Here is a 23,994-nt window from a genome sequence, read left to right on the forward strand (position 1 = left end):
CCGTCTCACATCGGGGATCTATCATGCCGCTTCACTTAGAAAGACACTTGCCGAGCGACAAAGTCATGACGTTTAGTGTGTCGCTTTGTAATTAGAATTGCACACGGAGGAATAATGACGAGACAGGGAAATATGTATAAGAAGGACGAGCCGACCCTTGATTAAGTATGGCAGCAACTCTTGTTACATTCGTACAACCACTTGAATCAACACAACTCCTTTATCTATCCCATTACTTTTTGTTTCTATCCTGAAATCACGATTCATAGCAATCATGGCATCATTCAAAGGCTTCAATCCAGAAACCGACATTCCCTCTCTCGCCGGAAAAGTTATCCTCATCACCGGCGGTTCGTCGTCATCATCCTTCTCCGTAACCACACACTAACAAGACGCCAGGAACTTCCGGCTTGGGTCGCTCTGCTATCCTGACCCTTGCCTCTCATAACCCATCTCACATCTACTTCACCGGGCGCTCCTCAACTGCCGCATCGACTCTCATATCCTCCATCTCCCCCGTTCCTGCAACATTCCTCGAATGTGATCTGACGTCCATTGCAAGCATGCGCTCCGCAGCGAAGAATTTCGCACATGATCAATTGGATATCTTCATCGCAAATGCGGGAGTCATGGCTGTTGACGGGCTTACTCAGGATGGACTTGAGTTGCAGTTTGGTGTTAATCATGTCGGCAACGCGACGCTTTTGATGGCTCTTTTGCCAATCATGCAGAAAACTGCCGAGACGAGTGAAGTTCGTTTTGTTAGTGTTACTTCACTCGGATATGCAGGCCATCCCAAGAAAGGCATCGAATTTGAGACGCTTCATTCACTCCAAGAACACTTACCCTTTGGAACATGGAGTCGCTACGGACAGAGCAAACTCGCCAACATCGTCCTGGCCAAGGAACTTGAGCGACGATACCCCGCCATCAAGAGCGTTGTTGTCCATCCTGGTGTTATTGCTACAAATTTGGTCACAGGCCTTGGGTTCTGGAAGAGAATGTTTGTGTATGTTACCAACCCATCTATGATGACGGTTGAGCAGGGCGGATACAACACCGCTTGGGCTGCGGCCGGTGATGTCAAGAGAGATGAGGCAGTGGCGTTTTATGAACCAGTTGGAAAGGCAAACAAAGGGGATGCTATGTGTTTCAGTGAGGAGTTGGGGAAGAAGCTGTGGGAGTGGACAGAGGAGAAGATCGAGAGCGTCAAGCAGTCACAGTTGAGTTAGCAGTGTCTTCTTTGTGACCTTTCAATTCCAGGTAAAACCACTTTGTTAAAACATATATACAAGCTTGCGTCTTTCCACCGTTTAGTTTGTAGTAGGAGGGGGTGTAACAGCGAAAGTCGGCCTCACGAACCTGCCCTGTGTTAGCATATTCCCTACCAACGGTACCTCTTGACGAGAGAACTGACCGGTCGCTGTTGTAAACCTTGGCATTGTCACCGAGCAACTCCTTCTCACGCTTCTGGTCGGCTAGGTATCGACGGACCTGATCGCGGTCCTCTTCGGCTTGGAGGAGGGGAATGAGGTTGATGCGAGCCCACATCTTTTCACGGCCGAGTTCGCTGATAGCTGTTAGTATTGAGTTCCATATCGTTGTTTTCCGTGAGAGCAATCGTGGTCGTATGTGCTTGTAGATTGCCGGCGTGTTTTGTTGTAGATGCATGTTCGGCTAGAAGAGAGATAACGTACTTGGCCTCGCGCATGCCGCCGATCAGCTTATACCAGCCGTAGCCCATGACAGCGCCCATTCCGAGGAGGAGGATACCGGGACGGAAACCCTTCGCTGGGAGGTTTCGCTGTAGAAAGTCAGATAATCGTCCATTCTAACTGCTTGCAACTGCCCCATGTCTTCCCAGCCCTCGCAATTAATCGCAACGCCTCCCCAACTCTTTCAATAAACTCTTCCCGAACCAATTGATTCCCCAAACACTCTCAAACAACACATCCCCCCAGTTGCACTCCCGTAAACTTCCAACGCACCTTGTACTGGACGGGCTCGTACCCGCCCCGAGGGGGCATATCCTGAGGCATGCTGGGCAGATATGAATGTCGCTCGCTGGTCTCGAATGTCGCTACTGTCGTATCGTCCCTCGTGCGGGCGGGCTCGTCGTTTGCTGTCGCGTTGGGCGGTTTTCGGTTTGTGAGGTGATTGATTGAATTGAGCTGCCAGTCAATTCCGGTTGACAGGCTTGACCGATTACGTAAGGTGACTGGGGAGCTTTGGGAGCTGGGCCACCAAAATGGGTTACTAAGCGGACTGGCCAGTAATTTTGTAGGGATTAGCAAGTGAAGGTATTCCCATTGCTTGAAGCAATCGAGGCCGTTTGCTTTGTCTTTGTGTCTTTATGCTTGAGTGATTCATAGAAACAATGGTTGTAAACATGTTTGTGTCTCGAGGAATCATGTTTATTATTGTCATCCTTTCACAGCTGCACCTTTCACAGCTGGCTTACAGTGACGGCTTCATCCTTATGCGACGGAATCACTCTCTGTTATTTGCTTATGCTTGATGAATGAAAACATTAGCTTCGATGTAGTTCCGTTTGAGTTTGGCCTTGCGATTGTTTACTGTTCTATACATGATAATTAATGCGCCTTTTGCCCGCCCTCAATGCTGCTTCACACGTTTGCCAACGAAGGCGTTTGCTTTACAGAGTAGACTTGCAGAGATTGCGACTATAAAGATGTCTTGCAAGCATCCTCAGATAAGGATCTCAGTAGTTTCTTGAACAGCGACTTCATGATGGAGGATGGTATCTCTGAAGGTTACAGGCCAGACCCCCCAGGCAACATCGAATTGATATGGCGCAAAAGCCATACCCCGATCTTAGATCTCTATCCCTACCCGAACAACAAGAGCCCTATCGTCCCATCAACATCACATCTAGATGAAGACTGGCTTTCGGCCACCAGCAGAGTACGCATCTTTAAGACCCTCAGCAGCAGCCCCAACATCCAGGGCTACAAGGCCGAACACATCCAATTCTTCTTCTGGACTGCTCTTGACCGATCAAACCGCCGCTATAAAGACATCCACGATCCTAACGCACAACTCTGGGAGTTCCACGACATGCACGGTATGCTGGCCTGGTAGCGCGAGATCACGCACTCCCCGCATCTCGAGGAGACACAGCAAGCCCATGAAGATGGTCTTTGGCGCGATGTACTTCTCAGTTCGCCCTGGTTTGACTGCCCTATCTTTGATGACTTGTTGCACAAGCCACAAATAAGGAATGACCCGAGAGGGAAGAAGCACGGAAAAGTTCGTATGGTGAAGAGAAATCCGCATTTTGTGGAGTTGGAGGACGAGTTCTTGGAGAGATGGTGGTTCAAGGCAGCGAAGTTGAAGTTGAGGAGGTTTGACAATGGGGATGCGGTGCTACCCATCACGGAACAGAGTTACAGAGAGATGTACGGGGAGAAGGCGATGGAATGGGATATTGAGGAGGAAGATGATGAGAGTGATGAAGAGACTGAGATCGCCACTGGTGAGGATATGCAGAGAGAAGACGAAGACGCTGATGATGAAGAGTCTATCTGACGACGAATCATCAGACATTCCACTAAGGCATACTATTCTCCAGTTGCATCTGTCTCAACGACACCTGGTTCACCACATGCTTCAGCCCTAAGCACATGATAGCAGTGACTTGAGAAGTAATCGAATGCCAAGTATCCTTTTCCGCGACCTTGAAAAGACATCCAGAATACAAGTTTTCCCAAGTACTGTACACTTCGGGATTTAGTTTCGTACCCCCCTTTGCCTGCCACGTCACCGAAGCAATGTGTTGCTGCTTGCGATATGTAAAGGCACATGCTTCATTGGCTCCGCCGTTCCATATTATAAGTCTCTCCAGCTTGGCCATTTGTGCAGCAGTTTGTAACAGACCGTGGATTTTGACAGAGTCCCCGTTACAAGTGAGAAATAGGGACGTCAGTGTGAGGGACCGCAAATCAGCCCAGAGCCAGTCTTCTCGACACTGACCGAAGAAGTCGAGGGCGTCGACGAAGAAAGAAAGGGAGAGAGTCTCAAGCGAAAGACTTGCTACAGCGATTTCTCGAGCAAGTACTGGCCGATGACATGACACTTCGAGTGGCAGAGTTGGGCGCGGGAAACGGCGTCGAAACTCATCTCTTTGGCGACGGATTGCCGCGTTCAAGGGCTCATTGTGATCTTGGAAAACCGTCATCGACTTGACATTCTTGATGCGCTCAGGTTGTGAGAACAGGTGTGGTGCAAACCTGTTTATGTAATTATCTACATGAATCCCCGAGACATCCCAGGTTTCAAGAGAGATCTCTTCCAGCCGGGGAAGTCACTTGAGTATGCGGGAAATAGTGGCTGCTTCAAGTCGACGTCGGCACTGTCGAGGAAGAAGGAACTTTGTTATGCTTTTACAGAGGGACAGACTTGCATCTTAAAGGCAAAGGATGCAAACAAACACCTTGATGAGTCGTGAAAGACCGTTATAAAGCGTTCGAGTTGAGAATTTGACAAACGAGACATATCTGCGCCTGGTTCCCCTGGACCCCCAACGTGACGACCCCTCAACGACTCTTCAGAGTAATTCATAGTTTCAATCACATTGATCTCTAGCGTCAAGTCGCCCTGTGCCGGCCTGGATTGCAAGGAATGGAATAGCCGTGTTATAGCAACACCCATGCAAACATCCTCTTCCCACGACCCAGAACTATTTCACGTGGTAAGCTCAACGCATATGTGTTTGACGAGTCGTCTATGTCGATCACACAGCCGGCTAAGTCTGTGAAATACCATGGGTATACCATGAGCATCCGACGAGGAAGCTTGGATGCGAAGCTGCCGAGAGATCTTTTTCTCAATGGCATCGCGCCATTCTATCGACACTGGAGCATAGGGTGCGATATGGTCGTGAACAAGGACGCACCCCAAGATCATGCTGCGAATCTCTTGAGGCAGTGAGTTCCAGAGAGCCATTTCGTTTGATGCGTGCGGGAGAGGTTGTCCTTGGAGGACGTGGTCAACGGAGGTTAAAGTGACCGAGAGGTAGAAGTGGAGGAACTTGGGAGAATATATACTGCACACAGTAAAAGAAGCTTTGCGGATGTCAAAGGAAACTTTAGTAACCAGAAAAAAGGGTCTTCTGATCCTTATGTTGAACTTTACTTGAGAACTTGCCGATGAAAGGCTCGTAGAGTTCACATAAGGTTTCGGAGATTGCTATCCGAACTCTTAACTCTCTCTGCGTTGAAGGTGAAACAAGACGCAGGGCGTACTTTGACTCAATAAAATCTGGTACGAGCGCTTTAGAAATCACTTAATCAACGGGGAATAAACTCTAGCGAAAACTCCATGTTGGCGGCTGAGGTCTGCGATGACAGTGCTGAGCTACGTGGCGACAAGCTACACATAGATGCCAATTTGCCGGCCTTACTCGTCGTCCAAGTCAGAGCATCAGAACTCGATCATCAGTTTCCAAGACGAAGTAGTGTTATCTTCATACGTAGTCTATGGCTTCTAGATCATACGTCTATGCGCGAGCAATCCATCCAGACTCCAAATCGTCCAAAAGCCCATAATTAAGCCATTACCCAAATGCAGAAGAACAAGTGAACAGCCAGATGAAATCACCAAAGGAAAACCCACACATAACAGCTCGTAGCAGCAAGTTCATCATGCCGCAGCAGTTGAAGGCGCCTGACTTCCCAAAGACAGCGGTTTCTCAGTGTCTACCAAACCCTCACTTAGCTTCTTCGTCACGGCGTCGGGATCTGGCTCATCTCTCCCGACGAATGTCCAGCTCTCTTCTGTGTCATCGTCCTCGTTTGCATCGTGTTGTGCGGCCTTGCCAGCGTTGCGTTTGATGAGACTCTTGGCGTATTCGAGATCGCGGTAGATGCACTGGATGGCGCTATCGACACCCGATTCCTGTCAATGTTAGTGGTTTGTGGAGCTGAGGAATGAGGGAGACTTACACTGCGGATCTGTTCGCCAAGGACACGAGCCTTTACAATCATGCGCTCGTTACGCGTCACTTCCCAGAGGGCTCGACCGAAGCTGTTGGTACCCCATTTCTTCACCCAGACTCCTACACCAAGATCCTCAACCCGTGTAGCAAAGAAGAACTGGTCGCCAAAGAATGGACGAATGATGGTGGGAATGCCGGCACGAAGACTGGCGCCTGTTGTTCCAGAACCACCGTGATGCGCAGCAGCATCAATCTGACTGAAGAGCCAATCGTGTGGTGCGGACTTAATCACATGGATCTCTGGAGGCATCTCTGGCTCTTCGGGGCGAGGCTTGGATGGGTCGTCTTTCGGTGAGATACGGTCTGACCAGCCCTTCGACAAAATGCACCGAACATCTGCCTTGAGAACAGCGTCGATGACCTCTTGTGTCATCTTGGCAGGATCCTTGACGATGATTGAACCAAAACCGACGTAGACCAACTTCTTTCCGTCCGCCCTGGCTTTGGCGATAAAGTCCTGCAGCTCCTGAGGCGGCTCCCAGTCACCTCCCTCATTGAGGAACCAGTAGCCAGTTACTCTAATCCAATCGGAAAAGTCCAGAGGAGGTGCGACCACGCTAGGACTGAAATTGTACAGGAAGGGCACCTTATTAGGCTGCATCTTCTCAAGGTTGGTGCTAGGTAGGCCAAGCGTCTTTCGTCTCCATCGATTCACCTGGTAAGCCGTAGCCTTCCAAAAGATGTTGTCAAACATGACATACGTCATATAGTTATATGCGCCTCCCATCTTGTGCTCAGGCATGATAAAAGCGTGAGGATATGCTCGTGTCCTAGTCCAAGGCATAGTGAACGCTCGGAAATAGGGGATACCAAGCTTCTCAGCGATGTGAATGCCAGCCATGGCAGAAGGAGACTCAATCAGAAGTTCAGAACCTTCACATGCTGTGTAAGCAGAGTCAAGAAGTTCGTCAAGCCATCCTCGGAAGGTCGAGTTTGCCTCCCGAAGGAAGGCCCAAGTGAATGTTCCATTCTCGATACAAAGCCGCATCAGCTCACCAGGGTCGCCTTCAACTCGGGCGAACTCAATACCGTGTGACTCGATCCATCCCTGGAACTCCGCATGTGTGGCAATCCGAGGCTTGTGGCCTTCAGCAAGAAGACCCTTGCACAAGGCAATGTATGGTTGCACATCACCTCGAGATCCAATGGTGAGACATGTGATCTTCATCGACTTTTGTGGCTTGAACGCAAGACCGGAGGAATTGGGGTTGTCAAACAATATCGTTGGAGCGTTCGAAACTCCAGAGGTCTCGCGAGGTAGCTCTAGCTCGTGATTGACAAACTCGTCCTGTCGCGCAGCCTTGAGGGCGTCACGCTCCGCAATTGCAGCAGCAGCTTCTTCCTCGTCTTGCTCCTCTTGGTCAAGGAAACCAGACTTCTCAAGAAAACGGTTAGTCTCCATGAGTTGATGCAGCGTCACCGCGCAATCATCTCGGAGCCCTGGTCGCCTAAACTCAAAGAATAGCTCCTCGTGACCACGAATGACGACCGTAAGGCCGTAGTAACCAAACCGGAACCCCTTCTCCTTGTGGACATTCTCGATATCCTTCAAAGGTAGGATGAGTTTTGTTCTTGTGCCGGGATACAAACTTCGGAAACAGAATGACCGATCACTAATATAGAACTTTCCATAGAGAGGCAAGACCTTGAAAATGGCCCCAAAGTACGTTGCAATAAGCTTCTCTGACTCAGGTAAGGTGAAATGCGCTCGGAATCGATCCATCGCAGTCTGTGTCTTGTCTTCTGCGTCCGAGTCGATATCATCGGCATCATCATCAGTCTTGAGCTCTTGGGGCTCATCGTAATGCCTATGTTCTCCTTTCCACATGCCATGCACCTTTTCCACATAACCCAGTGACTCGGTCGCAAACATAGAACCCATACGCTGGCTTGTACGACTGAGATACTCCGCAAAGGCATTAGCTCGTTGTAGGGGATATGCTCCAATCTTAGTGATACTGTTGAGCGTTGGTGTGACTGGGCGCTGAGAATCACTAGCTTCGCCACCCATTCCCTGTATGGCGCCAGTTGTTGCGGCATGATGAATATGGCGAGGGCGCTCTTGATTAGAGCTAGAGTTCCGAGGTGTTTTCTTCCCAGACTGGTCGCGCTTTCTAGATGCCGAAGCAGAGCGTCGCATCGTCGGGCTGTGAAAGACCTCGCTTCCTTGAAGAATCTGGCTCGCGGATGCATCCTCAAACGAAGACGGTGATAACGTGGAGATACTTGGGTTGTCGATCGATGAATGAACAAACGAATCTCCTGAGTCCTGAGCCTGTTGCTGTTTGGGAGTCGTGCTGCCGTGTTGATGACGACTCGTGGATCGTCTGGTGCCGCTGAAGCTCCTACGAGGGCTGAAGTCTCCGATGGAACTTGGCACATCCATACTCTTGCGTCCGAATCTTCTAAAGCCGTCAAAACTTGTTCGTGGAGCGTCCATACTTGCTCGAGGGCTCAGTTGGCTTGGTGAATGAGGCGATAATGGCGACATGGGAGCCAGTGTGGCTTTCACGGTATCAGGAAGCTTTCCTGTGTGCAGTCTGTCAATTTGGGGAAGATGGCGGCTTGCTGCCATTGACGTCCGGCCGGATGGAGACTGAGAGCTCTCGTTCTCTTCACGGCTAGACACAGCTTTCTCCGCGGACCGGCTATCTGCAGAAGCCTCAATGAGGATCTTGAGCACATTGATGGCGTCCTTCCCAAAGCTGAAGAAGGAGAAGAAGTACTGTGGCTGCTGTTAGTGGAAACATTTCAAAGAGTATTGGGCACCTACCTCGTCAATAGCATATGTCTCATCATTGTCAATAACCCTAACCTTGCAAGTATCGGCGAATGCAATCATCTGAGTATCTTCAATATCGATCACATTTTTAATCGGTAATGAGATCTTGACGCTGTCGCCATCGTTGTGACTTCGGAAGATGACTCTCTGCAGGCTCTTCACCCATTCTTTCGCACTTGGAGCGCTGTCGGCTCTGAACTTGTACGTTCGATGATGTGTCTCAACTGTGAAATGTAGACCTTCCTTATCCTTATCCACGATGTTTGCTGAGATGCCGTATCGCAGATCAATCTGCCCATGAGGGAAGTAAACGTCCGTTGCGGTCTTATAATATGCCAAAACATCGCCCTTTAGTCGGAACCAAAACCTTGTGTAGCTTGGGTTGCGTTTGCCGCTCTTCGAAAGATACCCTGACTTTACAGCCTCACTCTTGCTTGGTGTCAGTAACTATCTGGCAGCCAGACTCTAGAACTTACCGCTTTCTTGGGGAGGTATGCGTAAAAGCAGATATGCTTGGAAGTGATGTACATGTATCCTTGAAGAAGGACACTTTGTAGCAGCCAGCAGGGGTATTCTATGACCAGTTAGCATACCCAAAAGATTAAGGCCCAGATTTGACAAACCCTCAATGACCTGCTCGTACGTATCAAACTCGAAAATCTCCTTGAGCTTCTTTGCCAGAGCCGAGACTACCTCGCCATCACTCGATCGACTAACATCAGATGATAGCCGGTCCAAATCGAAGCTGGGTCTGCTAGACAAGTCTGCCTTGGCCTCCAACATCCTACTCATGACACCCTGGGTATCTTGGCGTGTCAGCGTAAGAGCTGGCGCAGGCGACAAAGTGCCGTTGTCTTCCACGTCGGATTCATCAGCAGTCTCAACCGGAGCAGATAGTCGAGACGGCTGGGATTTGTGCCGGGAGCGAAGTTTCGGCAATGCAGGTAGCGATCGCAACAACTTATGCTCCGAAAGCCTTTTCCTTCTGTGCCCTTTGTCCTTCCCCTTGCCTCCTGGTTGTAGGATCGATGTTTGTGCGATATGATCACGGCTATGTTGTGATGATGATCCTTCACCCTCTTCGTCACTACTCATTCCATCGAATCGATCATTAAAGTCAACACGAGAGCTAGCAGTCGCAATAAGACCGAAGATGCTCTGGTTCATGTTCATGAACATCGGGGGTCCTTGTGTAGTGTCATCCTCTTCTTCGTCTTCGGCATCGCTTTCTCGCAGAGGCTCGGGAAACACGGTCGCGGTGGAATCTTGCCGCTTCCTTCGATGAAGTTCCTCGTGGACATGCTCCTTGATGTCCTCCGCGCCAATACTGGCTTGGGCAGGAGCATCATCAGCTTGGGAGGCCATGATGGCCGGTCAAGTCGAGCGGGGCGACGGTCAACGATCGCTTACAGTCGTGGTTCTATTGTGGTCGAAAGGATAAGGATAGGATGGTTCACGGCAGTGTCGCCTCAAGATTTTTTGTGCGAAGTCTAATTAGGTCGAACGTTAAATTCGAGACACGGTCCGAGGTCATGCAGTCGTGAATCTGGACCCGGTTTGCGCCGCAAACAGCCAACGCTGTGCTATCGTGGGGAAATAATACGACTCGAAGTTGATGCCATCCACTGCGCGTATCGGGGTTCGTGTGAATATTCGCTTGTGTGGGTGTGAAGCTACGGTACAAATGTTATTGCTGCGGGTGAACAAATACAAACATAAAGAGGAGTTGGAGGAAACAAACGTTCGGATCCCAAGGAAACGAACGAAGCATGGATCCAGATAAGGATCACGGCATTCCTGATCAAGAAGGAACCTGACCCTGGGGCTGACGCTGCCTAGGCTTTTAGGTCAATCTGCCTGAATCTCTAGTGGGGTTTTAGGGGACGGCTAGTGGACCTGACCTTTTGAGCGGTGGAAATACCCTGGGGAAACAATGGAACCCTTGTGTACTGCCCACTCTTGTGAGCCAATGATTGCTTATGATTGGCTGACACCGTTATCGATAAGCAATGACGCCAATCGGGCGGCTCATGCTTCAACACCGTGAATCGATCACATGCAAGCATTGGTCAAGTGGGAAATCAAGCCCAGATGATGTGAATAGTGCCCTTGCCATGCTGACCAGAAAGGCCCTCACTCAGGGAAGAGGAATCAGCTGTTTGTGAATCCACGTCATAATGAACGTCCATGCGATAAGTTTTGGTGCCTGAGTCAGAGAAAACGCCATGGCTTGTCATTCACATTGGGGCGAAATCTTGAGTGGCTAGCAGTAAATTGCACACAGACTTGAAAACGTGATCGACTCAGCCTCTATGTACATGAAAGCAATTGTTTAAAACAAGGGACCCATAGTCCTCGACTCTCGTACTCGCTCGGACATTCATATTTTACACTACTCCGACAAACGCGTACTCTGTTCCGCCATTGCCGACAACCTGATCAGTATTCACGAGATATAGCAAACCAAAACTCCCGCTTAAATGCTGATGATTCCATGCACCCCTTTTCGAAACCGGTAATCCGAGGCTCACTGCCAGAAACAAAGCTTTCCACTGGATGTCGCACCAGCGACCCAATCGCGAGACGGGTGGAAGTGTGCGACGGCTGGTACTGCAGTGATACCCTCCCCATCAAGCTGAGCTAGTTGGCTGCCGTCTGAAGCAAAAACATCCACAAAACGATTCATGTTGCCAATGACAAACTTCTGGATCCCATCATGAGGCCGCTTCTGCCATTGAGGCTTGAGAATGGTCACCCAACGACCAGTCTGGTTGTTGTGGCGTACTTGATAGGTAGGTTCAACGCTGACGTCCTGACCAGGTTTCCAGGACGAAGCGTCAGGGAAGTTGTAGATCTTGATAGTATCGTCATAAGAGCTAGTAGCAATATGGCCGCCAGGACTCCAAGATGCGTGCGACACAGACAGTCTCGAGCCATGTTCTCCAAGTAGGGCAGGGTGACGTAGGTCCCCTTTGCCAGTGATCTTGCGAAGATCCCAAATCTTAAGTGTGCGGTCTAATGATGCAGTCGCGAGCAAATGAGGTTGGAGAGGATGCAAAGAGAATCCACCAATCTTCTGATCCGAAAGTGTCCAGATTTCAGCGTCATCGGAGGTTCTTGTGTCGTACTGACCGACGCCGCCTTCAAGCGTAGAAAAGTACAACACATGGGGGCTCGACTCTGCCATGTCAAGAGCTGAGATGGGGAGATCCTCATTGTGATCCGACGGCGCCCACACCTGGTAGGACTCTCCCTTGTTCAGGTCTAGTCGGCGGATTGACGAGTCATATGAGGATGTGTAAACAGAATTGCTATCCTGCTGAGAGAAAACGAAGGAAGTGATCGTGCGACTGTGTATCTTGAACGCAGAAATGGTAGGATCAGGCACAGACACATCTTCGTCTTCATCGTTTATTTCGGGAGCAGACTGTGAAGCGTCAAATACGCCCATGTTGCCTTCTTTATCGCCAGCAAAGATAAGAGGCTTCGATTCGGTGGGATGAAGGCCAAGAGCATAAACTCGTTGGGGCGTGATCTTGATGTCTGTGCTCCAGTGGTTAGTGACATGCTTCTCGCTTGTGCGAGACAATACTTACCATTGGGGGCCCAGTGCTCGTATAACTTCAAACCACCCATACGCTTTCGCAGCTCCTTCAAATCCTTGTCGGTGGTTTCCTTAACATCGTCCTCCGTGAACGTTCGAACTCCGGGCTGCGCACCACGGACGAGACCCTTAAACCCGTCTACACCAGCGAGATACTTCTTGCCTTCGACAGCTATATCGTCGAGTTTTAGGTCACCATTTACTCTCAACCTTTTAGCCTTCTCTTTCGCCGCGACGTGTTCGGCCTCGACGGCTAGTTTTCTCTTTAAGGTATCATTGTCTGCATCGAGACCAGCAAGTCGTGAGGACTGCCGAGTCGGCATTGCAGGCTCCCGTTTTGCAGGAGTCCGGGTTTTCGATCGGGTTGGCGTTGACTTCTTTTGGGGTGTCGGCATAACTTTCTTAGCGACTACGGCGACATCGGCTAGAATCTTCTGGTTTGAGGCCATATTCTCTTGTCGCCTGCGCTCGAAGGCGCTCATGGGCGAGTCGACGCCCTTCTTAGGAGGCATGGTGACAATGAATAAGGCGCACGAATGGCAAATTTGATCAAAGAATTGGCAAGCAAAGGTGAAAACTAAGGCGTTGTAAGAGTCTCTCCAGAGCAAAAATTCGAGTGGTTGTGCTGGTTGGCGCAAGCAGCAATGTGACAGACAGACAGGATCGTGAATGGTGACGTGAAGGGCGCAAACCAAAACGCGACTCATTAATTGAATTTGGCGCGAAGTCACGCGCTGGTGCCTACGCGTTCTGCATCCGACATTCAGCCGACCACGGCCTTGAACTGGTATCAATTTTCAGCCTCTGAAAATCTCATGTGAAAATTAAAGGTTTTAACAAATCCTTGAACACAGCATTAAAAATGTCTCGAAATCTTTTACCGTTCTTATATCAAACAAGGACACTACAACTGGCTTGTAGACGCCCTGCCAGCATTATTTTCACTCAGAGGGCTGGATTGGCGACTTCAATAAGACGACTTAGAAAAGTAGACAATTCTGAAATTCCTTTCGAGTTTGACGACGAGGAGACAACAAGTGCAAATGAAACCGAGATTGAACGACAAGGAACGTTAACGCCGACGGAAACAGAAATTTTCAAAGGAATTTTCGATGATATTGCTCAAGGTCGCTTAGCCAAAAACAAAAAGCGTTCTCAACTTGGCCAAACTCAACCTACAAGTTCAGCACCAAACCAAGAACAACCAGACGCGGCGCGTGGAGGAAACACACTTGTCGAAAAAGCCCATAATTCGAATTTCAGCGATGACTTCCTCAAGCGCTACCCAGCATCCCTTCGAAGAGCTGCCGAGAACGCTCTGGGCAAATTCGAACTTGCACCAAAACGCCCTAATCTTTACAGCTTGACTGAGCTTGACCAGGCGGAGAAGAAGCAGATGCGTGAATGGGCAAAGTACGAACAGATCAGGGAGAAAGAGAAGAAGAGAGTGCAGGATCTTATGAAGGCCTGTAAGACGGACACTGAGCTTTGGAATGTTATGGAGGAAGAAGTTTTCTCCTTACCTGGAAAGCTAGGTATTGTCGAGAAAGAGACAACGGTCAAGAGGGGTCGGAAGTCCAAGGAGCAAATCGCGAAGGAGGAAGCTGAGAAGTTGGAGGCTGAGAAAGCAGAGAAGACGGAAGGGGAAAAGCCTGTTATGGATATCCAGGGGCATCTGTACCCTCAGTATCTAATCTACGGGCTCGAGCTCTTCGACACCGCATTTGCGAGATCATCTATCCTCGCATTCAATATCCTCCCTCGAGTTAAAGAACTCGGCCTCTCCTCCTATGTTCTTGGCGTCTCCACCACCTTTTTCATCAAACTCGCCGAAATCCACTGGAAGCGCTACGGCGATGCTACGTCAGCCTTTGACGCACTTGACGAGATGAAGCCAGTTGGTTTGTTCCCGAATGAACAGCTGGGTGACCTCGAGGAATTGATTGGGCAGATCTCAGATCACTTGCACAGCTGCACCTGGGGTGCTCAGGGGCCTTTTGTTATGGCTATGATGCAGGCTCCGCCCTATGATGCCAGCCTTATGAGTCGCCTGGGACGCATGAAGGGTTTGATTGCGAAGAAGCACTTTTACAATGAGAGAGAAGGTCGATCCGAGGACCGCACAGATCGATCTAGGCTTTGAGCATGGAAAGTCTGAATGATGGGTAAATGATTGTAAGATTATGACGTTGGATATGTACAAAATTGTATTCTTATGGCTCAACAGCTACCATGTATCAATAGTGAAAAGTAATGGAATTATCCTTTCTCGTCAATTGACTTTACTTTCTCACGTCATAAGTCGCTGGACCGTTTTGAGTCGCTCTTTGAACTTGGTGGGCATCTTGATTCGTCTCTCCCGCCGCGGAGGTGATCAATGAAGATACTCAAACAAAGTATGGCAGCGATAATAATGAAACAAACGGCCGGCACTAAAAGAGGATTCTGGAAACTGGGCAGGCAGAAGGAGTCTGCTGAAATGTTAGGACTAAATGAGAGATGTAGCAGATAAAACTTACAGGCATGATTGGGCCGTCTGCTAAATATTTATAGGGACATTGGGGAAGAGCTTGGATCCGATAAAGGGGAAGAAGAGAAGAGAATAGATACAGGGTTATAGGATAGCTTAAATACCCAGCGTGTTATGTCAAAAGAACTTTATTATAAGTAATTTTTTACCACCTCATTACTGAATCTTTCCAAACCTTGCCACTTGTTAATCATCTTTCGTGATGATCCTACGGGGGAAAAAATATCGTGTTGTCATTCATCACATGTGTTCGCAGCCTAAAGCTTAACCTAATAGGCCACAATCCTCCATAGTGATGATCCTAGTTGGCTAAAGTGACACTTTAATAACTCTATTTTGTGTAGACTTTTCGAACCTTTCACTGTGCTTTTCATCCAATACACCCACATAATGACTCCACTGGTGATCGACTGAACCTCTCGAGTTACAAATGGAAGGTTCTTTGGCCCCAATCCTTTATTGCTCAAGATGTGATAGGCTGAGAGGTTGAAAGAGTTTTCAGTTCCAGTCGCACAAAGGTGCATAAATACATATAGGCAATATAATCATTGCCTTTACTGTTACCTAAAATCTTGCTTTTGGCTGCTGTTGTAGCTATTGGTCAGTCACCAGGGTATTGATGTCTAAGTTGTGAGCTAGAAGTGTTATTTGCAGTTGAGACTTGTGGCTGAGAGCTTATTCCGGTTGAGAGAACTTAGTTGCTTTTGGCTGCAAAGCTAGATATCTTGATAACCGACCCTAGAGGTTTATAAATAAGTCCATGCCTGCCGCATTGCTGAGGCCAAACACCGAACCCTCTCTCTTCTCAATCTCGGATCCCAAAAGCCAAGCACCACCACCAACCCAGAATCTACGATCTAGACTTGACACTATACGCTCCACACTACAGAATTAGCTCCTCGGTGTGACCTATTACTTCAATCTGATGCAAGAGCCACTGAACGACCGTCCTCCTACACCCTGGTATAAGAATCCTCGGCTGCTGCTTGCCATTGTCTTGCAAGCCACCGCTATCAGACTCTGGTGGCTCGCTATCTTCCCCAACGACCCCGGTGAATTTTGAGTGGGTGACCATTAATCACCGCCCCTTTCAGCAATGCCTGGGTTTTGGGATTATTTGGAGTATTCCTTTTTATTCCTTCATCTTCGTAATGCAGGACCTATGAGGCTTGGTGGGATATTTGAATACGTGCCTATACGTCCTGCCCCTGAAAGTTACAGCTACGCCGGCAGAGTCTGGTATTACCTTGCACATAGGCAATGTTTTAATCAGTTCTTGGGTGTACTGGGCCTTCTGGCCTGTGCGATGGGAGAGCTGTGGATGGACAGGAGAAGTAGGTTTGGGCCGGCTCAGATGGTATTCCATGAGCTTGAACGCTGGAATTGGCGGGAACTAATGCTACTTGTCCTCCCAGCCTCATATCTGACAAGTGGCCTCTTGACAGCATGGTATGCTGTTCATTTGAAAGAGGACTAAGGGTTGGCTGAGTGACGGAAGCCGATTGATGCCCAAAACAGAGTGGACCCAAAAAAGAGGCTTTAGCCTCGAGAGTCGGTAGCGAAAGGTTATGCATCGGCTTCGATGATAGCGATGGGATTTAGGAATGCACACTATCCAAAGTACAGATGGTTTTTATAAACGAGAAAGGAATGGCCAGTATCACAAGCATTCAATGTGTGTGACAGGGCTCGAGCTAAACAAAGCTCCTCTTTGCTCGGAGGCGAGATTAATTTAAACCCTGAATCCTGTTGGAGCAATATATTGAAGATCAGACGAAGTTACATGATTTTTTTTCGTCATAATCTCTCCTCACAGTGAGTTGGGAACCGTGAGTTAGCGATTATTTCCTTGGTGTTACCAATAGATGAAGTAATCTACATAGGTAGTTAACAATGTGCTATTTGGAAGCCCCTATCGTGTATGCTACTTCTAAGCTTACGGTTAGACAACGACCTTTTCTACTTTCCCGTTTCTTGATCTGTCATAGACTCATAGTCATATTACATGTTTCCAACCAGTTCTATACAACACTAGCCATTTGACTCCAATGGCCGTTGCGTCAATCAAAATAGTCAGGTACAAGTTTTTCGGTAGCTGTCTTAAAGAGGTATTCTTCAATTCGCGCGCAGAACACCATCATCATTTGGTTCCGGCTTCTTAGGTTGCGCTCGGAGGGATTTGAAGAGGAGGTGTGGGTATTGACCTGACCAGCAATGATTTGTGAGAAGGTTGATTTGATTGGATAGCAAAAGGAAAAACCTGATCTGCGATGTTCTAAACATGCAGTCTCTCGACCGCCCGCAGTAGGGGTCCAGGATCATGATGCATAGGTTGGTCAACAGATGTTTCTGAGTTGGGGGGGAGGGGGAGCCGTAAATATATAATCCGTAATGTGATTTGCCACAGCATGACAACGTGGCCGAGTGGTTAAGGCGATGCCCTGCTATCTCTTCGAGACATTATAGGCATTGTGTTCGCACGCGTAGGTTCGAATCCTGCCGTTGTCGACACTTTTTGCCTTTTTTGACTTTTAATTCTTTGCATCGTTTTATACTGGTTTGCTTCTCAGGATCGATGAATTCTTCTGTACTGGCGTTGGTAGGTTGAGGATTTGATGAGGGCGTTGAGGGATGAACCAATCAGTGACTTAGAATTGTGGATCGCTGTTTAAATTGTTCAGGCTTAAATGCTGACAACTTCGACGCGTCTGAAGGACTCCTTTTTGTTTGCTATAATTACCCAGGTTAAGTTGCATTCAATTACCACTCCTAATTCCGCGATGGGCTCGTTTTTGTCTCATGACGAGTTCCCTGTTGAGGGTAGAGTATGTCGTTGCATTCCCTCAGTGAAGCTGCCCCAGCCCACTAATATTTCGCAGACAATCCTAATTACAGGCGGTTCCAGAGGTCTCGGCCTAGCAGCAGCCCGCCAACTCTCCTCCAAAGGCGCGAACGTCGCTATAGTCGCCCGTGACACAACCGTCTTGAAAGAAGCTCTCACTCAAGTCGAAGCATCTGCCCAATCTTCATCTCAGCGCTTCTTCTCACTCACCGCCGACGTCACCAAAGCTTCCGAATGCTCTCGTGTGATTGCAGAAGTCACCGCCTGGAACGATGACTGTCCGCCGGATGTCGTCTGGTGTTGTAGTGGAAGCGCGCACCCGACGTTGTTCGTTGACACACCGGTTGAGCAGCTTCAGACTATGATGGACAGTAATTATTTCTCGAGTGCGTACATGGCCCATGCTACGCTCAATGCGTGGCTGAGGCCTGCTATTGACAGTACCCCGAAGAAGACCACAGAAGTCAAGACACCGCCGTCCCGTCACATCATATTTACAGGCTCTTTTGTTTCATTATACAGTTTTGCAGGTTTCACGCCTTACTCGCCCTCCAAAGCGGCCATCCGATCACTATCAGACTCTCTTTCACAGGAGATGAACATATACGCAGGTGCTCATCCCAATGAGCCTCGCGTGCGCATCCACACTGTCTTCCCAGCCACAATGCCAACCAAGTCACTGGACGATGAGAACAAGGTCAAGACAGATGTTACAAAAGCGCTTGAGGAGGGTGACCAGATCCTCACACCAGATGAATGTGCTCGTCGTGCAATTGCGGGGTTAGAGAGAGGCGAAGAGCTTATCGCAACGAGCACTATTATTAGGCTCGTCATGACTACGGTCATGGGTGGTGCTATACGTGGTGGATTTTGGATGGGCTTGGCGAATACGTTGCTGAGCTGGGCTGTGGTGATTGTTATGGTGTTTATTCGGTGGGATATGGATGTCAAGGTCAGGAATTGGGGAAAGAAGCATGGATCGAGCGGTATGGTATCCAGGGATAAGTGAGGAAAACGTCAAGCTGTTATTTCGTAAGCATGTCTGATCGAATGAGCAAGGAAGAACATGCAAAGCCCAAGAAGATACAAAAACGAATGGTGCCTCATGCTGGGCTCTCATTTCCCCTCATCGACGAGTCTTCGCGCCGCTCTCCCTTGCTGTGTTGGTTGACGGAGCGGGAACATGATACATATGGCGCATAGCACGAACTAAGCCCTGTCTCACTCCATGACCTGAAAGGTACCGAAGAGCTGCACATAAGTAGTCAGCCTCGAATGAAGCTAGAGAGTCGTTGACGTAGACACTCAAATCAGAGCATTCGTAGTAAGGACGATCTGTCACCTCCTTCAAACCAAGCACAGACGATTGATTGGCAGGTTTTACAGGACTGATCACGATACCTTCCACCCATTCTGCCGTGAAATTTCATCCTGCAGTTTTCTCTTTTCCCAGTAGAAGCTGTTCCAACCTGGGAACTGCGAGGACCTAATTGAGTGAGGCATAGCCATGATTGCTAGGTGATAGCCTCAGGAAGCAAGAAAACACAGGACCTTGATATAGGGTGTCAAAATAAACTTTGCAAAGAGTCCCCTAAGCTTAGGCTAGATTTGCAAAGATTTTCATCATTTACGGTTAAAGGTCCTGGATTTTCTTTCCTCCCCTAGGCTAACTGCAGGCAGTCTTACCTGCATCATGCAAGACAGGGGTGCACAGCCTCTCGAGGCAGCCGTAAGGCAATCCACAACCAAGCTTAGCCCTCAAAAGCCTTCGATCTGAGCTTGCAGCCTCAATTCAGGTTTCCTTGTTTCTTTCCTCTCAATTGTGCAATGGTTGAACGGTGATCGCGCGCTATGGACCCTTTATCAATTATAGCCAGTATCGCTGGCATAGCGTCAGCCGGCGCCCAACTGTCAAACACTCTTTTCAAGCTTTACAAGACAGTAAAGAATGCACCCAAGGAGATCCAATCGGTTGCCATTGAGATGTCTGGCTTGACTTCCACTCTTGAGCACTTACACGACATCATCAAATCCGGGCAATCGTATGCAAAACCGCAGTTTTGCGAAGCTGTTCGGCATGTTGTCAAGAACATCCGGATGACGCAGCAAGAGATTGACAAGATGGTGGCTGATGAAAGTATGTTACGAAGGGTTAAATGGCTCAAGGCTGCAAGGCTACTATCGGATATTGAAAAGCATAAGGTCACATTGACTTTGCAAATTGCCATTCTTTCAGCGGCTGTTCTGGTCAAGTCCACTAATGGGTAAGCACCAATTCCGCAATTATGAACAATGATCTGATCTGTTCAGCCGTTTATCTATACAAGGGAGAGTGGAAAACAGATTCAAGGCCCAAGCCGAGAGTCTTGTCCTGGCTGGTCAAGCTTCGTTCCAGAATGATGAATCGGAGCCAATTCCAGATCCTCCTCAAGAAAGAGCACCGAGTCCACCAGTCCGCACAAACAAAAGATTACCAAGTCCCGTGCGTGAATCTGAGATTCCCGGACACGTAAGAACAGAGGAACTCTACGGTCAAAGCAAGAATTCAGAAGACAACGCATTTCTTTCTCCAAGCGACAAAGAAGAGGTCCGCTCAGCACTTGCGCTAAGTGTGAAAGATCCAATACGTTCAGAAAGACGTTATACTGTTCCTGCGATTGAAGATGAAGATGGAGAAAACATCTCTTCCGAAGACGAAGAAAGGGTGTCCCGACGTCGCAGAAGGTCGGGGTTTGATCCACTGTCCGGTAGCAGCATCGCGCAATTTGGACCTGATTTCCACAGACGCGGCGATGCAGCTACGTTTCTATATAATCTTGTTTTTCTCAACGAGATACCAGGTAAAGGAGCACCAGGACATAACTCACATCTCAGAGACACCGGAGGCAACGAAAAGATAGAAGTGCGGTACCGACATCGACATCCAGATCCAGCGTATGACAATGACTACTTTGACGATGAAAACATTGGCGATCTCCGGGAGAGAGTGAGATTCAAAGACCCCAAGCCTCAAGAACCAGGAAGGATTGTCAATCGACTTCTTCTGGCTTGGACATCATTGAGCGAAAGCGAGGTTGAGAAGGGGAAACCAGATAATCAGCCCGATAAGACCAAGGCATTTGGAGCGAGTGACAGCTCCGACAGTGAAGAGTCGCTCTACGAGCCCGAGAACCCAGAGAAATACTGGAGAAGAGTAAGCAATACACAGTTACTGATCGTGCATAGATATGCTAAGTTCTTGGATAGGAAGCAAGAGCAGCTCGCAATGGGTCCCCAAGAGAAGAAACCAAGTACAATGGTAAGCCTGAGTTTGATCCTCGTGGTCGTAAGATACTCAGACCAACGCAAGCTTGGGATGCTCCCTTTGGATATACGAATGCACCCCCTCGAAATAATGGCTCTTCACCAATATCAGCAGAACCAACTATGCCGTACCCAACTGGTGGCTACTTTCAGCCATACGGTCAGGCCCGAAATCCTTTTGCACCGTCTGACGGATCTTCGGCCCAGCCAAACTGGATGCCTGAAGCATCAAACTTCTCTCATAGATATCCTTTCCCACCACCACCACGACCACCATCAGGAGAGACATATTGGCCCCCACCAACCCAGTCACACAACCCGACCATGGAGACAAAACCAGTGAAATCAAAGTTCCATAAACCTGCTTTTGTTGTTCTGCCACAAACGGACTCTGCAGACTATGAGGCTCGGCCTATAACTCCCAAGCTTCACCTTACGTCTGTTAGCTTAGGTATCATGAGGCAAGGAGATGAGCCAATCTGGGACTGTGATGCTTTCATGTCTTAAAGAGGTTGTCCTGGGAAAGCGGTTATGGGTGCACTTATTGGCGACAAATCCGCTAGAAATCCTCACGGATTAGATCTAGCGCATACGCTGATGAAAGGAAGAAGTATGAAGCTTGTGTATATCCGAGGAAATGGTGGGTGACAAAGAGAAGCCTTGACAGCTGCAATTGCTAACCCATCAGATTTTGGTGAAACTTGGTTCATAAATAAACAGCCCGTCTTCTTACAGTTCCTTCATTCTGGATACTTACCTCAATTCTATCCAGCAAAAGAGACCGATGAGAGAGCCATGAAGGAGGAGTACGTTGCTACCGGAGAAGAATGGGCCAGCTTCGAAGCTTTACAACAACTCGGGATGGTTGTCAGAAGAAGAGAAGAGGGACGTGTCCTCTTGGACCCTAGCACCACGTGGGCAAGTTGTCTCTTTAAGAACTTTGGGGCCTCATTGCTAACTTGGGGAAGTCAATGATTAAGGAGCTTGCCACTACGACTCTTCAACTGAGGAGCATGCGGCAAAGACGAACCTTCACGTCAACATTTTATAACTCCGCATCTGCATTTCGACAGAAACATGGATTGGAAGCGCCCTTACCTTCTGGGGCCACAGGCTCTGAGACTAGAACCCCTCCTGTCCCAGATAGACGTGCCAGAGTCGAGGATGAAAGCGAAGTCGATATCATCGACTTGCCAATAGGTGAAGAGCCCAAAAAGGCATCAGAAACAAACACAGAAGCCCAAAGCGAGACAGTGCCTGTGGCACTTAAACCACAAGTTTCCGTCACCCCACCATCAACGCCACAGCAAACCTCGCCTAACTATTTGGACACAAGCGAGGTAGCATCAGAGGTTTCTTCAGGGTCACGCTTATTCAGGTTTGTGAAGCGTTATAAAACAGGAGGGAAGAAAAACCTGTCTATACCCTTACATCGACAGAGCTCGAAGACCAGTGGACAGGGAAGTGAGAGTACCGAATGGCGGGATGATGATAAAAGGCCCCTAACACCGACGGACTCGGGTGTTGGAAGTTCAATAGTCTCAGGGCGATAAGCATTCGACATCAGGCTGAGTTACATGTTCTGTTTCCAAGTATCATTCATGATCTCAGGCTACATCCATATATTCAAACTTGTATTCGTAGTTAATACGGGAAGAATTCATTTGTAATTTAAGATCTACTCCCTTTTGTAAAAAGAATAATCTGTATATCCAACATCGTTATCTTCAAAAGGTCCATAAAATGTCTTTCTATCATACGCCTGCAGCGGCCATCCATTCCTCAATCTCTCTACCAAGTCAGGGTTACTGATAAAATACCTTCCATACAACAGACCATCATATTTCCCACTCTCGACAACACCCCATGAGTTAACATCATTGAATCCGCCAGCGGAAAAGAATGGCGTATTGCCAAAGATGGAACGGAACAGCGACAGATCGACAGTAGGCAACCCCCAAGATCCTAGGAACTTCTGCTTCTCTGCCTTCGAGAAGATCTGCTCATATCTTGGCTCAACAAAACTAACATATGAAAGCTTCGGTAAGCGGGATTTCAGTTCGCGGCAGAGGTGGCTCCATGTTTCAACGCGCTTCTCGCCACGAGCCTGATTAAACAGACCGAAAGGGGTGAGGCGAATAGCCAAGTTTTCTTGGCCAATTGCCTTGGCTAGTTCCTCCATAAGCTCAAGTGCAAAGTTAGATCTCTTCTCCTCGGTGCCGCCGTAGTGATCAGTCCGTTTGTTGATGTTTGAGGAGAGAAATTGCTCGACGAGGTATCCGTTTCCACCGTGGACTTCAACACCGTCAAAACCAGCTTCGATAGCATTCTTGGCTGCATTGACGTAGTCACCGATGGTGCTCTTTATCTTTTCCACGGTCATCTCGATAGGTGGGTAGTCCGCCATCTTTACAGGTGTGGTGCTGTGGGGTGGGGGGTATGCAAAGGTCTCGTTGGGGTCATCCCATGGTGTGGCAGAGGGAGCCAAAATAGGAGTTCCCGTCAATTGGGGGATGTTGGCGCGACCGGAGTGCCACAATTGGGCATACATATAGCCTCCTTTCGAATGGACAGCAGAAACGACCTTCTTCCAGCCTTCTACCTGTTCGGGGAGGAAAATGCCTGGAACACCTGGCATTCCATTGCCTTCAAGTGAAGGGGGGAGGCCCTCAGAAATGATGAGACCACCATCGGTTGCTCGTTGAGAATAGTATTCGACCATCAGGTCATTGGGAATCCAGAGCCGATTGGGTTTCTCGGGGGTAGAATCAGGGTTCACCGGAGTTCCCCGATTTCTAGTCAGAGGTGCATGGATAATGCGGTGCTTGAGATGGACTTTGCCATTTCCAATGTCAAGAGGAGTGAAGAGCTTGTAAGAAGCTCCGGAATCGATGATATCGCCCATTGTGCAGTATAT

The 23,994-nt window shown here is 48.7% G+C and overlaps 10 protein-coding genes and 1 non-coding gene across 12 annotated transcripts; 6 read left to right on the forward strand and 5 right to left on the reverse strand.

Moving 5' to 3' along the window:
- Nucleotides 1–250: 250 nt before the first annotated feature.
- Nucleotides 251–2,240, reverse strand: FVEG_07184 (NADH dehydrogenase). 2 transcript variants are annotated; one of them, XM_018895765.1, is made up of 4 exons: nt 1,989–2,240; nt 1,698–1,804; nt 1,418–1,570; nt 251–1,362 (listed from the first exon to the last, which is right to left on the reverse strand). In XM_018895765.1, exons 1-4 carry the CDS (start codon nt 2,037–2,039, stop codon nt 1,314–1,316), a joined length of 360 nt encoding a protein of 119 aa, XP_018753089.1. In that variant the 5' UTR covers nt 2,040–2,240; the 3' UTR covers nt 251–1,313. The 2 variants fall into 2 exon arrangements, with proteins under 2 accessions (XP_018753089.1, XP_018753090.1); XM_018895766.1 differs by having other exon boundaries at nt 1,698–2,240.
- FVEG_16033 (hypothetical protein) lies at nt 275–1,232 on the forward strand (the record flags this gene model as incomplete). The annotated part of the gene is made up of 2 exons (XM_018905273.1): nt 275–350; nt 400–1,232. 2 exons carry the CDS (start codon nt 275–277, stop codon nt 1,230–1,232), a joined length of 909 nt encoding a protein of 302 aa, XP_018753091.1.
- A 511-nt stretch (nt 2,241–2,751) lies between the features above and the next one.
- Nucleotides 2,752–3,549, forward strand: FVEG_16032 (hypothetical protein; the record flags this gene model as incomplete). The annotated part of the gene is made up of 2 exons (XM_018905272.1): nt 2,752–3,085; nt 3,146–3,549. The coding sequence occupies 2 exons, from the start codon at nt 2,752–2,754 to the stop codon at nt 3,547–3,549; spliced, it is 738 nt and encodes a 245-aa protein (XP_018753088.1).
- A 22-nt stretch (nt 3,550–3,571) lies between these two features.
- On the reverse strand, nt 3,572–4,965 carry FVEG_16031 (hypothetical protein; the record flags this gene model as incomplete). The annotated part of the gene is made up of 2 exons (XM_018905271.1): nt 3,572–4,250; nt 4,916–4,965. The coding sequence occupies 2 exons, from the start codon at nt 4,963–4,965 to the stop codon at nt 3,572–3,574; spliced, it is 729 nt and encodes a 242-aa protein (XP_018753087.1).
- A 361-nt stretch (nt 4,966–5,326) lies between these two features.
- Nucleotides 5,327–10,589, reverse strand: FVEG_16030 (sterol 3beta-glucosyltransferase). The gene is made up of 5 exons (XM_018905270.1): nt 9,422–10,589; nt 9,275–9,372; nt 8,790–9,227; nt 5,964–8,741; nt 5,327–5,916 (listed from the first exon to the last, which is right to left on the reverse strand). Exons 1-5 carry the CDS (start codon nt 10,161–10,163, stop codon nt 5,662–5,664), a joined length of 4,311 nt encoding a protein of 1,436 aa, XP_018753086.1. The 5' UTR covers nt 10,164–10,589; the 3' UTR covers nt 5,327–5,661.
- A 468-nt stretch (nt 10,590–11,057) lies between these two features.
- FVEG_07179 (WD repeat-containing protein) lies at nt 11,058–13,082 on the reverse strand. The gene is made up of 2 exons (XM_018895764.1): nt 12,395–13,082; nt 11,058–12,341 (listed from the first exon to the last, which is right to left on the reverse strand). Exons 1-2 carry the CDS (start codon nt 12,912–12,914, stop codon nt 11,326–11,328), a joined length of 1,536 nt encoding a protein of 511 aa, XP_018753085.1. The 5' UTR covers nt 12,915–13,082; the 3' UTR covers nt 11,058–11,325.
- Nucleotides 13,083–13,238: 156 nt separating this feature from the next.
- FVEG_07178 (hypothetical protein) lies at nt 13,239–14,739 on the forward strand. Its single transcript, XM_018895763.1, has one exon. It carries the CDS (start codon nt 13,265–13,267, stop codon nt 14,543–14,545), a length of 1,281 nt encoding a protein of 426 aa, XP_018753084.1. The 5' UTR covers nt 13,239–13,264; the 3' UTR covers nt 14,546–14,739.
- A 2,603-nt stretch (nt 14,740–17,342) lies between these two features.
- FVEG_16029 lies at nt 17,343–17,440 on the forward strand. The gene has a single exon. It is a non-coding gene; the product is annotated as a tRNA-Ser (tRNA).
- A 230-nt stretch (nt 17,441–17,670) lies between these two features.
- FVEG_07177 (hypothetical protein) lies at nt 17,671–19,003 on the forward strand. Its single transcript, XM_018895762.1, has 2 exons — nt 17,671–17,757; nt 17,812–19,003. Exons 1-2 carry the CDS (start codon nt 17,713–17,715, stop codon nt 18,781–18,783), a joined length of 1,017 nt encoding a protein of 338 aa, XP_018753083.1. The 5' UTR covers nt 17,671–17,712; the 3' UTR covers nt 18,784–19,003.
- Nucleotides 19,004–19,625: 622 nt separating this feature from the next.
- Nucleotides 19,626–22,793, forward strand: FVEG_07176 (hypothetical protein; the record flags this gene model as incomplete). The annotated part of the gene is made up of 5 exons (XM_018895761.1): nt 19,626–20,038; nt 20,085–20,967; nt 21,021–21,717; nt 21,766–21,995; nt 22,046–22,793. 3 exons carry the CDS (start codon nt 19,626–19,628, stop codon nt 21,582–21,584), a joined length of 1,860 nt encoding a protein of 619 aa, XP_018753082.1. The 3' UTR covers nt 21,585–21,717; nt 21,766–21,995; nt 22,046–22,793.
- FVEG_07175 (hypothetical protein) lies at nt 22,756–23,982 on the reverse strand (the record flags this gene model as incomplete). The annotated part of the gene is made up of 1 exon (XM_018895760.1): nt 22,756–23,982. The coding sequence occupies one exon, from the start codon at nt 23,980–23,982 to the stop codon at nt 22,756–22,758; it is 1,227 nt and encodes a 408-aa protein (XP_018753081.1).
- Between the last annotated feature and the right edge of the window lie 12 nt (nt 23,983–23,994).

The sequence above is a fragment of the Fusarium verticillioides genome, chromosome 8 (assembly GCF_000149555.1).
Source record: "Fusarium verticillioides 7600 chromosome 8, whole genome shotgun sequence".
NCBI lineage: Eukaryota > Fungi > Ascomycota > Sordariomycetes > Hypocreales > Nectriaceae > Fusarium > Fusarium verticillioides.